The sequence below is a fragment of the Brachionichthys hirsutus genome, chromosome 18, assembly GCF_040956055.1.
Source record: "Brachionichthys hirsutus isolate HB-005 chromosome 18, CSIRO-AGI_Bhir_v1, whole genome shotgun sequence".
NCBI classification, from domain to species: domain Eukaryota; kingdom Metazoa; phylum Chordata; class Actinopteri; order Lophiiformes; family Brachionichthyidae; genus Brachionichthys; species Brachionichthys hirsutus.
Genome location: NC_090914.1, coordinates 1,533,793 through 1,551,434, shown reverse-complemented (window position 1 = coordinate 1,551,434; position 17,642 = coordinate 1,533,793). Strand labels below are relative to the sequence as shown.

The 17,642-nt window shown below is 48.5% G+C and overlaps 1 protein-coding gene across 1 annotated transcript; it reads left to right on the top strand.

The window, feature by feature from the left end:
• Positions 1–2,489: 2,489 nt before the first annotated feature.
• pals1a (protein associated with LIN7 1, MAGUK p55 family member a) lies at positions 2,490–14,029 on the top strand. The gene is made up of 17 exons (XM_068751916.1): positions 2,490–2,604; positions 7,152–7,443; positions 7,932–8,109; positions 8,352–8,452; positions 8,967–9,074; positions 9,642–9,719; positions 10,009–10,149; positions 10,479–10,640; positions 10,767–10,844; positions 10,928–11,111; positions 11,217–11,288; positions 11,440–11,511; positions 11,913–12,077; positions 12,182–12,271; positions 12,394–12,506; positions 13,612–13,722; positions 13,827–14,029. The coding sequence occupies exons 2-17, from the start codon at positions 7,258–7,260 to the stop codon at positions 14,001–14,003; spliced, it is 2,016 nt and encodes a 671-aa protein (XP_068608017.1). The 5' UTR covers positions 2,490–2,604; positions 7,152–7,257; the 3' UTR covers positions 14,004–14,029.
• The last annotated feature ends 3,613 nt before the right edge of the window (positions 14,030–17,642 follow it).

Here is a 17,642-nt window from a genome sequence, read left to right as displayed (position 1 = left end):
GCAATTGTTCATGTGATATTTTCTCAAACTAGAGGAACCTCTGTGATTTTAGGGGAATATTTTTAGCCAAGGTCAAAGTAAGAATTTCCAGCAGCGAGGCGCAACTTTGTTTCCGGAAAAAAAAAAAGTGTGTGTGTGTGTGTGTGTGTGTGTGTGTGCGCGCGTTCCTGGTAATCAAGCGTTATGTCATCTAGTGTGTGACTCATTGGCACAACGGGAGAGATCTGGAAGAACACCCGTCGGTATTTACATGGGATTTGTTGAAAGTAAGAAAATGTAGAATATTATCAGCCTTATCCTTTCAGTAGCCAAAGATGAAAGACTATTAATTGTTGACGGCGATTTTGAGCGGCTGGCTGGCTTGTTCTCAGCCAATCAGGCGTCCGGCTTTAAGACGAGCTAGAGTGAGTTCTGACATACTGTTAAATTCAAAGACATTTCCGACCCGACATTCAGGTGCTCAGAATCTACACGACTGGCGGATTTTTTTTTTTACCAAGACGGTGTTATGGTGCTCGTTGAAGGGAAAAGAATCGACGCCCTTTGAGGCCGCAAAAGAAACGCCGTCTTTTTGATTGCTTTTTTTTTTCTCCTCTCAATGTACTGTACACAGTTCAAGCAACGCTGAGGGAAATAGGCAAATCGATTTTGTATGTAGACCACTCTAAAAGCCTGAAAATAGAGTATCAGCTTTAACATTTGTGTTTCCTGCTGATTCAAACGTAAAATGTTTACTAAGTAACCGAGACCGTTCTAATGTGTCCCATGCCGTCTGCGAGTCCCACGCTTTCACCGTCATCTTCTCTCCTCAATCTTGATTTCTTCCGATCAGTGTGATCAGTGCCAAGCAAAGCCACATGCTGCATTCAGGTGGTGCTGGAATAACTAGTCCCCAACCGATATTACTTTTATTATACAGTATATTCATTTAGTAGTACTTACAGACGAAGATGTTTCCTTCCAGCTCAGAAGCTTGTGTCTACTATCTTTCCTTTGTGACTTGATGCTCTTTGCTGATGCAGTCTTCATTCATTCGTTCATTCATTCGTTCATTTCTCTCCTTTTCCACCCTTGCATGCTCATTTTGGAGGCCGTGTTTTTTCTTTTTGGGCAGGTTTCCAGGTGTGAGATCAGGGTGCAGCCATTGGGCGGGATGTCTGATCTGATCAAAGCTACGTTGTGGTGCCATCATTGGTGTGTAATAAGACTCTTCACAGTCCAGTCACTGTTACCAACACCATGTTGTTTATTCCTCTTGCTCAGATTTCAGAAACTTCCCAGTTACCTCAAACGCACCATATTATCGAGCGGTATCAGTGGCTCATGCTGGGTTCATGTTGTCCAAGAAAAAAGAAAGGAAGACGATAATTCTGACGCTGTCCATATAATCGACGACTTTTGGAAGGACCTCATCAAAATGAAAGACTTATTTATTTATTTATTAAATTACAAATCTTCACATTTGTGTTTCAGTAAGAGGCGTGAACACAGTATTAGAGCCCATCCAGGCACCTGCCCAAAGAGATCTGATCAGTTCCAGATAGATTCATTTGAGTAAGAAGAAGCAGGTTATTGTCAAACTGCCTTTGTATTGAGTGGACTGAACTCGGCTCAGTGTCACACTGCACACACTATAAACTATGACCAGCACTTGTAACGAAGCAATGACACAGCATTCTACTACTACTGTATAAATATAATGAAGAGGATGGTTTTTTTTCCTGTAATGATATTATTGAAACTCAAGATGAATTAATAAAAATAATCCTGATTATTCTGTACATGTGTTTGTCCAAGATTATTTTTTATAATTCTTTCATGTTTATCTGACCCAAAACATATATAAAAATCTATTAATTTGATCATACAAAGAATGATTTAAAGCATTTATTCTCATGTGGCCCAGCGTTTTAGGTTTGATGGGCTCTAAATTAGACCAATCCTGCAGGTTTTCTGTAATCCTGCTAAACGTAATGTGTACCCCCCCCCCCCCCCCTTTCAAAACATTGTGACGGTATCTGCAATCCGGATGAAATTTGCTGATAAGATAGAGTTATTGAGGAACACATTATAAAGCTCCATAGAGTGCAACGTTAACGGAAATTTCAAGGTGATCCAGAATCCAGGATCTCTTCTGGATCATCATCAATATTTAATGAACTTTTTAAGATTCCCAACATTTCCTGAAAATGTCATTAATGTCATTCATAATTTTTCTGAGTTATCTTGTTTACAGACAGTAAAGTAAAGTAAACAATGACCTTGGCAGAGCTTCTCTGCAGCTGTTTCACACGCTACATTTCCCAGATGTACCAACGTGTTTGACTGGTTTAGGCAGGATTCCTTTTATAGCTGCGTCCAATCAGCGTCGCTGTTTTATCTGGTTCCGGTATGTAGGCCCCTCCTCCCCCCCCAGTGTGGCGTTGAATGGCAGTCTGAGAGGCGGAAGCAGCGAGAGGTCGGCGGTGGCGCTCCTGTGTCCGCCAGACGAGCAGTAAATTCGGTGAAACAGCGAATTACGGACGCGAAGGGATTAAAACGAATCCGGAACGACGGGATTCCGGTTGAACCGGGCAGCGTTAGGAGGAGGCGGACGATGGAGCAGTGAGTAGTTCAATGTTTGCGGGCTGGCGTGAAGTGGCTTTGTTATCAACAGGTGCCGCGAGAAGGAGGGACGCTAGCTAGCTAGCTAGCAGCTAGCTGCTAACGTTAGCGCGATAACATGTCAAAATTAAAACCAACATTATAAAATAGAAGCGTCTCTGGAAGGGACGGCTGCTCTGAACTGATGCGAAGGTTCACACCAGCTAAAAAAGCTCGTAATTAGGCCCGTTGGCTGATATCTCAGCTAATTAAAGGATACTTTGAAAAGGCTAACCAAAACATTGATTCCTCTGTGCTAGCTAACATGTTCGATTAACGCTAGCGATCAGACAATTCGCCCTTTTTTAAAATAGTTTTATAGAGAAAGAAACTCGCTATCATTTGCAACAAAGGGCTGAGTTTATTTAGTATTTTCACTTCTGTTAGTTTCATTAAAATATGACTAAAATATTACCTTGAGTTACACTTCGTGTATAAAGTCAGTAGCGACACTATCGATTAGTCTCCAGTCGATCGAGTCCATCGAGTATTAGAAGTGTCTCAGATAATAACTTTGTTATAAAAGTAAAAAAAACCCACAAATATTCAACAAAAGGAGAATCTTGCATTCTTTTCTCTTGGGCTCTGCTAAGCTAACATTTTATTGTATGTATTTTATAACCTATTGTACTAGTGTTGGGAGTCTGAGAGACTTTACAGTGTTTATCTGCGGTTAGATGAGCCCGAAGGTTACACTAACAAGGTGGGCACTGGTGATAACGCTTTGCTGCTGTGGCTGTTTGACGCGTTACCATGGTTTCTGAACTGGCTTACAAATCCTTTTGATGTTTTGATCTCATTGCGTCAGATTGTTTGACGGCACTCCGCCTTAAATGAAATGAGAGAGCGCTAAGGGCTGCCCTTAGTCACCGATTCTGTTCAGAACCTTTATGGACAGAGCTTCTGGGCGTTGAGGGGGTCCGGTTTCCCTGTTCGGCCCCCCCCCCCCCAGGATAGGAGGTTGAAAATGGATGGATGGATGCAGAAGGCCTTTCCATATTAAAGACATTCCTTTATTTATCCCTAACTTCCTCTTTTTGTAATGTTTAAGAATTCTTAAATGAAGCAGAGAGCGAGAGAGGATTATTATAAGAAACAAAATAATTCACTAGAGCCCATAGGATTATGTTGTATAGCCAATGTAAAGTGTTATCTTTGATTTATTTTCTACATTTTAGTTTCTTAACGAAGCACTATTTGTGTGTCGTATTTCACAAGCGATCAGTTATGAGGAAACGATTTTGTTATTGGCTATAAATCTGTTTTTCTATTTATGGGAGTATCACTGAGGCAGACGTTGGACGCGACGTGCGTCTCTGTCCAGCCACCGAGCGTCAGGTACCGGCTAAAAACGCTCTACAGCGCAGAATCGTTGCTGATTGGTTCACACGGCGACAAAAAGAAAAGTCACGTCGTCATGATTTCAGTATTTACTCAGTGAAAATGAAATGCCGTGTGAGATCGATCGATTAGAAAAGTCAAAGATACTTGTTTACTTGTTTTTATATCACGTACCATATGCGATACCTGCTTACGCAATGGTGTGAAAGCGTTGACCTTGATATGTAAACACCCCGAGGCTCAGAAACTGACCTTTAGATCGGGTCAAAACTGACTCACGCACACACACACACACACACGCACACACACACACACACACAGGGAGCTGGTGAAGCAGACGCTAACCATGCACGGTGGGCCACAGGCCCGTGGAATACAGAAGTCCTCTGTTCTCTGGAATGCTCTCTCACCCGCTCTGGATCCTGGACCGAGACCGGAGTGGGACCCAAACCGGGACCGCTGCCAACCCAATCAGGATTACACTTTCACGGCTGCTGATCGTTTCCTGGTGGGCGGCGTCTCCCTCAAGATGCGTTAACGCTTCTTCACAGGCTGTCGTGTGTCCCTTTGATGTTAGTTTGTCAAAAGGAATCTTTCATGCCACAAGTACTGCGATTTGGCTAAGTGAATGTGTAGTAGTGGTAGTATTTAACCATAAAAGTACAAGAGCTGCAACATGTATTGAGTCGATTGATTGAGTTTCTGTCTTACTCCAGGATATTTAATGGATCTAGTATCGTAACGTAATATTATGGTGCCTTTCCTTGCTTTTAATAAGTTAAAAGTACCGGTGATGGTCTTTAGAGTTTTGGTGAGGTTACACGTAGACACAAACGAAATGGACCCGGTGCTGCAGATGTTTCCGGATAGCGTGGCGGAAAGGTTGGCAGTTCGACTACGGGGTTGTATTTATTTCACACTGAGGACATCGTTGAAATTTCCCGAAAAGGTATTTGGACGTGCGTCGCATCGAGAACGTATTCTCAGTTTTCTTTTTAACTTAAAATCAAAGACATCGCGTTCACAGCCTTCATCGAGCTCAGGCTCTCCCTGTTTCCACTGATCGTTCTTGATGCTCTTGCAGCTGAATTGGAATCGGCTGATAGACATTATTGGAAAGGCGCACAGCCAGGTAGGAACGTACTGTAAATGAAAAGCTGTTCAACTCCAACACGTCTTCTAACAGAAAGCTTGCTTTCTGTTTCCCCCTCTCTTCCTTCTTTGTCTGGTACGGGGTGGTACAGCGCTGTGTGTGTGTGTGTGTGCGCGTGTGCGTGTGTGCGCGCGTTGTTAAACACAAGATAAGAACCGGCTTTAATTCTGCACGGACTGACTCCGTGTGTGTCGTAGTGTGTATTACCGGTACTCTCCACTGAATTGTGTTCAAAGGTAGTAAACTTTGTGATTGTTCCAAACTCAGTGGGACGTTTATACAAGATGTCCTGGGAAGCAGGGAATTAATTTATAATGTGTTCACATTTTTAGAAGTGATAGTTAGTTAGTAGGTTGGTAGGTTAGCATCGTATTTATTTATTGTAATGGCGTAACATTAGCTAGCATTTTCTGCTCCTCTTTGCTAAAAATCCTTTTGGGTTAGCGGCCACAGTGAAGTTAACACAGAAAGGCCTTCCTGTTGTGTGGCTCATAACCCAAGTCTGAAATATTTTGTTCCATTTTAAATAAAATACCAATATTTAACATTTTTATCGTGAGAGTGATATAAAAGTAAAATTCATCCAACATAGCTTGTTAATGTAAAACAAATGCTTTGTTTTTAATCATTAAGGGTAGAATAAACATGTATAATGCTTGCTGGATCATGTTTCTTAATCAGATACCCCCCCCCCCCCCCCCAAATGTAAACGCTCTGCAGGCCGGATGCTCCTGTTCTGCAAGATGCCGATTCCAATCGAGCCCACGCAGAAAGAAACGCCTTTCTACGTAGTCCTGTAATTTATAATATAAATATATATTAGCTCTAGCCTCATGCTAGCTAACACGTCCTCTAAAGGGTTCTCTTGCATTACATGATGCTGCTCGTGTGTTTCCAACCCTTCTATTAGTCAGAGCGAGTACACTGAGAACGCACGTAAGACGGTGGACTGGGTTCCGATCGCCGACGCCGTCCCTTCCCCCAGCCGTGGAATTTTGCCTGGCATTGCTCACTGCTGCGTGCGCGTGTGTGTGTGTGTGTGTGTGTGTGTGTGTGTGTGTGTGTGTCCGTCCCAGGGGGGGGGGGGGTGAGATAACCTATCAAACAGGCTGTTGTGGCACTGAGAGATTAGGCATCCATCGAATACACATTACAGCTACGCGTCGTTAATGTTTCTGTTCCTCCGTGAATCCTGATCGGTGGAGAATCATTTGATCTCCCCTCGAGCGTTTAAATATCCACCGTTGGCTTTCATCGCTATGGTAATGTCTCGTCATGTTTTGAGCTGTGGCGGTGGTCGTACGGCGGGTATCGAACACAAGTGCAGCGTCTGGGATTTCTCGTTGGTCATAAAATGCTGCCGGATCATCATCGAAACAAACAGAGCGTGCTTGAACAAACGGCCCTCGGCCAATCACAAGTCGTCGTGTTCTATTGAGCATCACGTGCAAAAACATCTTGATAAACCGGGGAATTCATTCTTCCAGGCCCGGAGGCAGCAGACCTGAAACGCTCTGTTTGGACCGGTGCCAGCCGTGAGTACGACAGGTCCTAAATAGTACAGGTTGTAACTCCGGCAGTACCTGTACCAGCTATTTAATGATTTATTGATTTAAAAAATAATCTTCAACTGCTTGTCATTTAAAGCAACACTAAAATTATCATTTTGTAATGAATAGAATCTAAAACAATCCAAATCAAGCGATTACTCTAGGCTAGCGAGAGGAACGGAGGATCCATCGTGTACTGACGTGTTTATTTATCCGTTTTCCTGTGGGGGGGCGGGGTCCGGGAGGATTTGTAATTGTTATAGCTGGCAGCCATTAAAGGATAATGATTCATCACGACTTTCAAATGTTTAGCTTTTGTCATCTGAAAGTCCAGTTCCTGATTGATGTAAGTTAGAGGCCGACATCAAAGGTGTTCTGCAGGTGTTCAGAGTGCCCCCGTCGCTGGCTCAAGGTTCAAGGACGTCCCGTTTCATAGTGTCTTCGTTGTCCTGCGTTCACCACAGGTGACGGCGTCATGGCTGCCCCGCACAGACCCTCCTGATACACACGGAAGCATCGCTGGAATCGACCGCGAGCGCAGCCACATTTGATTCGGTGTCCGTGTAAGGGATGACAACATCCCATCTGAACGGCCATGTTGCTGGTGGGGGAGGAGGAGGAGGAGGCGGAGGGGATGAAGAGCTGAGGGGAGGGCAGCACCACCGGGAAATGGCTGTCGACTGTCCGGAAGATCTGGGGAGTCGGACGCTCCCGCTGCGGCGATCTGCCCAGCTGGAGAAGATACGACAGCACCAGGTATGGACACGCACGCGCACGCACGCACATGCACGCGCACACGCACGCACACACGCGTTGTGTTCTGTGTGCGTCTGTAAATGAAGACGTCTCTGAGCATACACAGAAATATACGAGCACGGTGAAGAAAAGTAACCGAGCTTTTTCAGTCAGTTTTTAAACGCGACCGTGTAACCATATACTTCATATACTTCATATATTCAGTTTGTTTGTCAGTAAGATGTTTGATTTCCTCTACACACTAGATCAGAGCCCCCCCCCCCCCCCCCCCCCAAACGTATTTTCTGCCACGGGCTGGGGCAATCTAACCACTGAAGTTTATATTGTGCACTTGCAATAACTATTAGAAAATTAAGTATCACAGGCGACTGTTACTTTGGAGAAAATCCGGTCATTTTTCAAAATAAAGCGCCTTTTAGACTTTAATGATCGACCCGATCCGGGGTTGGTATATTTCTCCTGACTCATCGTCTGCATGTGTGCGTCAGGAGGATCTCCGTCGTCGCCGAGAGGAGGAAGGGCGTCAACTGGACCTGAACGCCTCGCTGAAACTTAGGAAGCTCTCCCAGCACCCCCACATCGGCATCGACAACCCCACGTTCCTCCAGGACTCGAACGCACCGCAGCAGCCAGCATTCAGCGGGCAGCACACGCACACGCTGCTGGGTAACGCGCGCGCACGCACGCACACACACACACACAGTGAAGCGGTGGAGAGAACGAGGAATGTAAGGGAGACTTGATCGCCATCGGGGAGAGAATTCCTCAGGGAGGGAGGGGCTCTTGAGGGTGACTTCATTCGACGTGGTTGGGTGGTCGTAGACGCACAAACCTGAACGCACGCTGACGCACAATGAGCTGTTCACACTGATGCCCGTCTGTCGGTTTGTGTGTTTCTTCTCTCGTAGAACTTGAGGAGCTGCTGCTGTCGCTGAAGCAGGTCCGCGGCTGCCTGTCTGACCAGCAGAGCCAGAGCGACGTCGAGCTGGTTCTCGCACTATTAAACAAGGTAATATAAATGGAATTAGGCGAACAGAAGCTTCCAGTTAATATGTGAGTCTGGTATTTCTCTAAATATCCTGCCCTTGGAGGTAAAAAGGATTCACGGGGAGAGCGAGCGCCGTCTGGCCGGGAGAGTCTCTGACCGACGGGCTCCTCGAGGGTTTGGAGTGAACTCCCCGGTATGAGGAGAGTTCAAATACTGAACCCTCTGATAAAGAGCCAGTAAACAATTCATCGTTTCCATCAGAATGTATCATTTGTCTGCTTCAGAAACGATCAGACATCCCAGATCCAGACGAAGGAAGTAGAAATGTTTCCGTTCTACTTCCTGCCTCTCCAGAGCGCGTCTGATAAACAGTTTCAAACACAAAGTCTTAGACTTCACTTGGAGGAGGACTGACCCCCCCCCCCCCCCCAGCATGGCTGTAAATGGTCTAAAGGGCGTTTTCTCAGAAGGACTGGCCGAACACGCCAGAAGAGCAGAATGAAACGTTTACGCTGGGATCCGTTTCCTCTTCTAGTCTGACTTCCAGTCGGCGCTGAAGATCCATAATGCCGTGGCCAGCAGCATGCAGAGGCCCTCTCCTCCGTACCCACACACACAGCAGGCCCTTCAGCTGGCCGAGGAGGTACGAGCGCACACACACACACACACACACGCACACGCACGCACACGCACGCACACGCACACGCACACACAGTCCAGGTCAGCCAGCATCCACTAATGAGGGCCGAGACAGAGCAGCTCTGTTCTGTATCAATTAAAGATGAAACCGTTGTGTGTGCACACTGCTCACACACACACAGACACACACAGACACACACACCCACACACACACCAGATTTAAATCCAGCGTGCGAGCGCTTCCCCAGCATTGAGTTGGCTCGCTGTGAGATTCAGTGGCGTCTCATTAAAGAGAAGCACGTTTGGCTTCGGTTCGTACAGGACTGTGCAGAGGTCGTAGTTCACGCCAAGCGTCCTCAGAGATCCGGGACAGATCGGGACAGATTGGGACGCCTCTATTTTAAATGGACATTTGTCCCTGCAGTTCTTGCGAGCCTTTGCTCCGTCTGAGCAGCATAATTACTCCGATGTGACGTTTTATAGCGGTTGGCATTTCAAAACATTGGATAATTGGCATACTGATATTTCCCCCGTTGATGCCGATGATGTCTAACGGTTGCCGTGGTTTCAGGTCAGAGATCTCATCCAGCAAAGTCAGAACAAGGAGGGCCTGGAGCTCCACAGCCTGCTGTCAGACACGCACGTGCAGGTAGAGGAAGCGGCGAACTCCACGCGACGCAGCGGCGGGTTCCCGTAGTGACCGCCGCGTGGCTGGTTCCCGTAGTGACCGCCGTGCGGCGGGTTCCCGTAGTGACCGCCGTGTGGCTGGTTCCCGTAGTGACCGCCGTGCGGCGGGTTCCCGTAGTGACCGCCGTGCGGCGGGTTCCCGTAGTGACCGCCGTGTGGCGGGTTCCCGTAGTGACCGCCGCGTGGCGGGTTCCCGTAGTGACCGCCGTGCGGCGGGTTCCCGTAGTGACCGCCGTGTGTTTGCCTCGCAGTCTCTGCTTCTGGCTCACGACGGCGTCGCGGAGAGGGAGATGCAGCCGGAGCCATCGCCCATCCAGGGAGAAACGCTGACCCAGTGGGGAGGGGAGACGGTTAAAGTGGTTCGCATAGAAAAGGCCCAGGACGTACCGCTGGTAAGACCAACACCCCTCAGTCACCGTGGCGACCGATCGGTGGGATCGGGTTCCCTCCAGTCGAGCTGCAAAGCCTGATCCCTCTCTGGAATCCGCTCCAGGCCCTTCTGACCTGTAGAAAACAGCCGATTGGATAAACGGGCTTCAAACATTCCAACCTAATTCTGATCAAAAGAACTTTATGTGTAATCTAACAGACGACGCTGAGGACCTTTTGGAATGGACCAATGAGAGGGTTTGTTACGTCACAATAACATCTGGAATAAGATTTTGAATCTCTACCCCCCCCCCCCCCCCCCCCCCCCGCATCGTGTGCTTTCTGTCTGTAGGGGGCGACTGTCCGCAACGAAATGGACAGCGTCGTGATCAGCCGCATCGTTCGAGGTGGCGCAGCCGAGCGAAGTGGACTCTTATCTGAAGGCGATGAAATATTGGAAATAAACGGCGTTGAGATCAGAGGGAAAGACGTCAATCAAGTCTTTGATATTCTTGTGAGTGTCCCGTGCGACCCCCCCCCCCCAGTGCCCCGCCCTCTACATCGAACCGATCCAACGTTTGAGTAGATTTGATTGATCGCTACTAGCAGCTCTCTCTCTCTCTCTCTCTCTGTGCGTCAGGCGGACATGCACGGCCTCCTGAACTTTGTGCTCGTTCCCAGCGCTCAGAACAAACCCCCCCCAGTCAAAGAGAATGTGGTGAGCAACAACACGACGGCACGTCGGGCACGTCTCGGGTTTCTGCGTCGCTGTAAACGTAAACGCAGAACCGTGTCCTCCAGGTTCACGTCAAGGCGCATTTCGACTACGACCCCTCGGATGACCCCTACGTGCCGTGCAGGGAGCTGGGCCTGTCCTTCCAGAAGGGAGACATCCTCCACATCATCAGCCAGTCGGACCCCAACTGGTGGCAGGCTTACAGGGACGGAGACGAGGACAATCAGCCGCTGGCTGGACTCGTGCCCGGTACGGCGTTCTGTCTGTCGCCGCCGGGGGGGGGGGGGGGGGGGGGGGGGACACGCCACGCTGTTCTGCAGGTTGTTCTCTGATTCGGTGTCTTTTTATTCACAGGAAAGAGTTTCCAGCAGCAGAGAGAAGCCATGAAACAAACCATAGAAGAAGACAAGGAGCCGGAGAAGTCTGGTCAGTTCCTCTGAACTTTGAACTTTGCGTTTTGATTTATCCGATGATGTGTGCCACGGGGAGTCGGTTTGGGCGCCGCTCTCCAGTTGGCTGAACTATCCGAAGACGGGATCGGGTCTAACGGTGTTTGACGTCGTCTGCTTGTTTGAAGGAAAGCTGTGGTGCGCCAAGAAGAACAAGAGGAAGAGGAAGAAGCTGCTGTACAACGCTCAGAGGAACGACGGTACGGCCACCAATCAGGGGTCGCCGTGTGCCTTCGTGTCCAAAGAAAGGCTCAAATCATCAAAGAGAGTCGTCTCAAGGGACTTTACAGGTGTAGCAGGGAAAGACGGAGCCTTTAACAGGGAGAAGCCTTGGACAGAACCTGACTCAAAGAGAGAGAGAGAGGATATCTAGAAATATTATGAATCGGTATGAAGGAAATGACAAATGGTTAACGTTTCATTCTGCTTAGAACAAAGGAAGATGAACCGTAGTGTAGCTCCTCCTCCTCCTCCTCCTCCTCCTCCATTGTTGTTCTGAGCAGATGCTAACGGTTCTGCTTCCAGCCTTGCTAGCTTGCTACCTTCGTTACTGTTTCCGTCTCAAGCGTATCCATTTTTACATTTGGTTCCTTCTTTCCAGATGCTGATGAGGAGATTCTCACGTATGAGGAGATGGCGCTCTACCACCAGCCGGCCAATCGGAAGAGGCCAATAGCGCTGATAGGACCAACCAGCTGTGGGCAGTCGGAGCTCCGACAGAGACTCCTCAACGACCAACCAGAGCGCTTTGCTGGGCCTGTACCTCGTAAGGCACGCACACACACACACACACGACGACGCAGCACACGTGTGTGTGTGTGTGTGTGTGCGTGCGTGCGTGCAGTAACGCCGGTGTGTGTTCTTGTGCAGACACCACACGGAGTCGTCGTGACGGTGAGCTGAGTGGGCGGGACTACCACTTTGTGTCTCGCCAGAGCTTCGAGGCAGAGCTGGCAGCAGGTGGGGTCCAGCGGTCGGGTAGAGCCCCCCCCCCCCCCCTACATGAATGTTGCCACGGTAACTGTCTCCCACGTCGTGATGGGTAACTCCGTTTTTAATGCGGAGACGTCTCGTTTGTCCAGGAAAGCTAATCGAGTCTGGAGAGTTTGAGAAGAACCTTTACGGGACGAGCACAGACTCTGTGAGACAAGTGATCAACACGGGAAAGATCTGTGTGCTCTGTCTGCACACACAGGTCAGGACACACACACACGGGCAGGACACACACACACACGGGCAGGACACACACACACACGGGCAGGACACACACACACAGGTCAGGACACACACACACACGGGCAGGACACACACACACACGGGCAGGACACACACACGGGCAGGACACACACACACACAGGTCAGGACACACACACACGGGCAGGACACACACACGGGCAGCATGTACACACAGGACACACACACACGGGCAGGACACACACACACGGGCAGGACACACACACACAGGTCAGGACACACACACACGGGCAGGACACACACACACGGGCAGGACACACACACGGGCAGGACACACACACACACAGGCAGGACACACACACACACGGGCAGGACACACACACGGGCAGGACACACACACACACAGGCAGGACACACACACACACGGGCAGGACACACACACACACGGGCAGGACACACACACACACGGGCAGGACACACACACACACGGGCAGGACACACACACACACGGGCAGGACACACACACACGGGCAGGACACACACACGGGCAGGACACACACACACACGCGGGCAGGACACACACACACACACGGGCAGGACACACACACACGCGGGCAGGACACACACACACACACGGGCAGGACACACACACACGCGGGCAGGACACACACACACACACGGGCAGGACACACACACACAGGACACACACACACACAGGTCAGGACACACACACAGGCAGCATGTACACACAGGACACACACACACACACACACGGGCAGGACACACACACACACGGGCAGGACACACACGCACAGGCAGCATGTACACACAGGACACACACACACACGGGCAGGACACACACACACACGGGCAGGACACACACACACAGGCAGCATGTACACACAGGACACACACACACACGGGCAGGACACACACACACAGGCAGCATGTACACACAGGACACACACACACGGGCAGGACACACACACACAGGCAGCATGTACACACAGGACACACACACACACACGGGCAGGACACACACACACACACACACACACACAGGGGCAACACGCAGGGTCGTTTTTATGACCTCTTTTTGTTTTCAGGCTCTGAAAGTGCTCAGAAGTTCAGACTTGAAGCCTTACATCATCTTCATAGCTCCGCCCTCTCAGGAAAGACTCCGAGCTTTGCTGGCTAAAGACAACAAGAACCCCAAGGTTCCTGTTTGCACGATCAATGCCCGCCCTCCAACAGATCTGACTGTCTACTACTGTTGTGTATTTATATCTGTGTGCGTGTGTGCGTGCGTGCGCTGCTGCAGCCCGAGGACCTGCGTGACATCATCGAGAAGGCCCGGGAGATGGAGCAGAGCTGCGGTCACCTGTTCGACGGCGTCATCGTGAACACGGACCAGGAGAAAGCCTTCAGCGAGCTGCTCCGACTCGTCAACAAGCTGGACACTGAGCCCCAGTGGGTGCCCTGCTCCTGGCTGCGCTGAGCACACGCACACGCGCACGCGCACACACACACGCACACGCACACGCACGCACACGCACACGCACACGCACACACACACACCAGGCATGCAACAGAACGGTGAACACATTTCTACACAACTAACTAACTGGAGTTACAGCAACTGGGGCGAAGCTGAGATATTATCAGATAAAAGCATCTCAATGTTTCCATTAAGTTTATAATATCAAATGAGACGTCGTGAGACGAGGATTTTTTTTTAAACTCATCTAAACTCTGACATTCCTTTCTCGTCATTCTCAGTGTTGCACTAAAAAACGTTTTTTGTGAGGTCTTTTATGATGAACTGTTTTTTCTCATATCTCATTTCTGCGTCCGTAATAACGTCAGACGGTCGAACAGCCGACAAACATTTTCTCACAACTTGACTTTGCCTTAAAAGTACATTTAGAACCTGAACTTTCTGTTTTTTTCATGAACGTACGACTTTTCTTTTCTTTTTTTTAATCTAAATATTTGGACCTGTTCTGTCATTCCGACTTTCCTCTCTGAATGGTGCGTTCACGCGGACGGTCACCCTGCGGGTGACGGCGTTGCTGCCTGCTGTCCACGCTAGAGAGCAGCATCGAGGGAGGTCCTTGGCTCTAGGAGGTTAAAACTAGCTCCGCCTCCGCTGCAGCAGCCACCAGTATAACGCCAGCATAACGCCAGCATAACGCCAGGATCAGGTGGGATGGGGATTTGTCCAACTTTCTCATTGGCGCTGGCTGAATTTGATCAGCTGATTATTTTCAGTGAGAGCAGGTTAGCATTTTTATCTTAGCATTTTTATTTTGCTTTGTTTATTTTGCTCTCTGGCTGTTTTTACTCAAATGCTGTAGATACTCGGCACACAATCAGCACCTCCTGGAACGTCGCCACCCGGTGGTGATGATACAGACTTGCAGCTCACAGTGGGGTAACCCTCAAACTGACCTTGGACGTGTCCATAATTCTTTTTTTTGATTCAGCAGTGACATTTTGTATGAATTCTGATCTCTTTGTTAGCGAGACCCACTTCTGCTCCTCTTGTGTTCTCTTCGGGATTCATTCTTTCTCAGATGCTGCCTTAGATTGTATCCTGTGATCATTTCAACCACTGTGATCATTACTACAATAATTTATTTTACTATTAGCGTTTTTTGCAGTGCCAACAATCGACGCTGTCGCCTGATTTTTGTATTGGAAGCGTCTGAATGTTTGACTCTGGCTTGGGGCTCTGAACCTGCTGCTGCTGAGTGAGAACAGACGACCTTCTCTGAAGAAGTGGCCGCTTACGAGCTGGTTTCTGACCGGCTGTAGAATGAAATAGACGCTAAACTAAAGGACGCAGCACTTCCTCGTCAGTTGATTCTTTGTGATCGTATGTGAGTAGACCTTCACGTTGTAGTTTCGCGCACGCTTCTCGGTCAGCGCACGGTTCTGGACTCATTCTAGATTGCGTGTGAATGGATGCACGTGTGTGTTCGTGCCCGTCTGCGAGGACAGCGAAGTATTATTGTGACTGGAAGTAGATCTGAAACCCGCATCGCTGGCTAGAGCTTTTATATATTTGTAATATTAAGAATAGATTTATTAAGTGCAGGAAGCACCAACAGGAGTGCAGGTTTTTGCCTCCCTGCCATTGGTCCAGGAGGATGAGGGTGGGCGGGGCAACGTGAAATGAACTGTATTGAATGTAAAGTTTATTGATACCACTTCTTGTTTATCTTGACTCACTTGTTCCTGACAAATCTACATTTTTGTATGACTATTCACAATGAATAAATAAATAGATGATTGACAAAGTGATTGGTTCAAAATTATTTCTATAAGTCTATAAGTATGGCGAGAATGTCCCAACGATCCTGATCCCGGGTCGTCTCACCCACCAGCGGTGAAGAATCTGGAAGGAGAGTAAATAGTAGAAACATACTTGTTTTATAGCGGAGGTTTATTTACGTATAGTCGGTACCATTTCCCGGGTAAGCGGTGGAGGATGGATGGATGGTTTTAAACTGCAGCTACTTAACTTTGTGGACAGACAACTAGATGACATTAGCCACAAAATCTGCCTCAATAAATAAACCCTGCAGTCTCAGCTATTCTCAGCAGCACGTTTGTCTTGGGAAGGTTCATTTTCAGCATCGAATGATTAGAAATAGGAAGCTCAGACAGTGAAACTACAACTGGAGCAGTCAGGAAGTAGACGCAACCAACTGTGGTTACATAAATATAATTAATGCACCAAGAAATTGAGTATTCAGTAATAATTCTGTCTGAAAGAGCAGCTATTAATGAAAATGTAAATTATACTGTATTTACATCAAATGACAAAGAATAAATAGAAATGGTAACGAATCTGATGTTTTAAATGTTGCTTATGTAACGATTGAAATAAATATAGTCGATATAAAAATCTGTTGATGGGATGGCTGATGGACGTGTAATGACATATAGAGTCCACAAGAGGCGCTGTTTGTTGAACTACTGTATTGTTTGTTTGACGGGTAAAAAAAAGAAATAAAACGACCCTTAAGTTTGTTTCTGGATATGAAAAATTGTTTCCTGTCTGACGACACAAAATCTAAAACGCTGCAGCTCTCAGAGGAAACGCGTCTCAGGTGATCCACCTGTCCGGTTCCCTCTGGGGGTCGGACTGGACCCCGGAAACAAGTTCCCGCGATGCCTGTCTTTATTCAGGTGATCCACCTGTCCGGTTCCCTCTGGGGGTCGGACTGGACCCCGGAAACAAGTTCCCGCGATGCTTGTCTTTAGTCAGGTGATCCACCTGTCCGGTTCCCTCTGGGGGTCGGACTGGACCCCGGAAACAAGTTCCCGCGATGCTTGTCTTTAGTCAGGTGATCCACCTGTCCGGTTCCCTCTGGGGGTCGGACTGGACCCCGGAAACAAGTTCCCGCGATGCTTGTCTTTAGTCAGGTGATCCACCTGTCCGGTTCCCTCTGGGGGCCGGACTGGACCCCGGAAACAAGTTCCCGCGATGCTTGTCTTTAGTCAGGTGATCCACCTGTCCGGTTCCCTCTGGGGGTCGGACTGGACCCCGGAAACAAGTTCCCGCGATGCTTGTCTTTATTCAGGTGATCCACCTGTCCGGTTCCCTCTGGGGGTCGGACTGGACCCCGGAAACAAGTTCCCGCGATGCTTGACTTTAGTCAGGTGATCCACCTGTCCGGTTCCCTCTGGGGGTCGGACTGGACCCCGGAAACAAGTTCCCGCGATGCTTGTCTTTATTCCGGTGATCCACCTGTCCGGTTCCCTCTGGGGGCCGGACTGGACCCCGGAAACAAGTTCCCGCGATGCTTGTCTTTATTATAATGTTTATTAAGAAGCAGGCATCGCACAGAAAAACAGGACACGATTACACTGCCTGGTCTTTGCCTTCCTTTTCAACCTGTTTGAACTGTAGCCAAAGATGCTCAGGGCAGCAAGAGCATTCACGCAGCCTTCTGTGACCTTCGTTTAAAGGGAACGGAACAGTATTACTCAGTAAATTACTGATTTACTTTATTCTAATCAGGTGGGATCCGTTCCAGGATGACGTAATCTGACATCATCAGTGGCTTGCGTGCATTAATGTGTCCGGATGCTTTTCACGTCATCAGTTTAAGTGATTTAAGAGTGA

Excerpts from the sequence above, each read along its gene's own strand:
- pals1a (XM_068751916.1), top strand. The coding sequence starts at position 7,258 with ATGACAACATCCCATCTGAACGGCCATGTTGCTGGTGGGGGAGGAGGA. Across the intron at positions 10,150-10,478 it reads AGGCCCAGGACGTACCGCTG|GGGGCGACTGTCCGCAACGA; the intron begins GTAAGACCAACA and ends TTCTGTCTGTAG. Across the intron at positions 10,641-10,766 it reads ATCAAGTCTTTGATATTCTT|GCGGACATGCACGGCCTCCT; the intron begins GTGAGTGTCCCG and ends TCTGTGCGTCAG.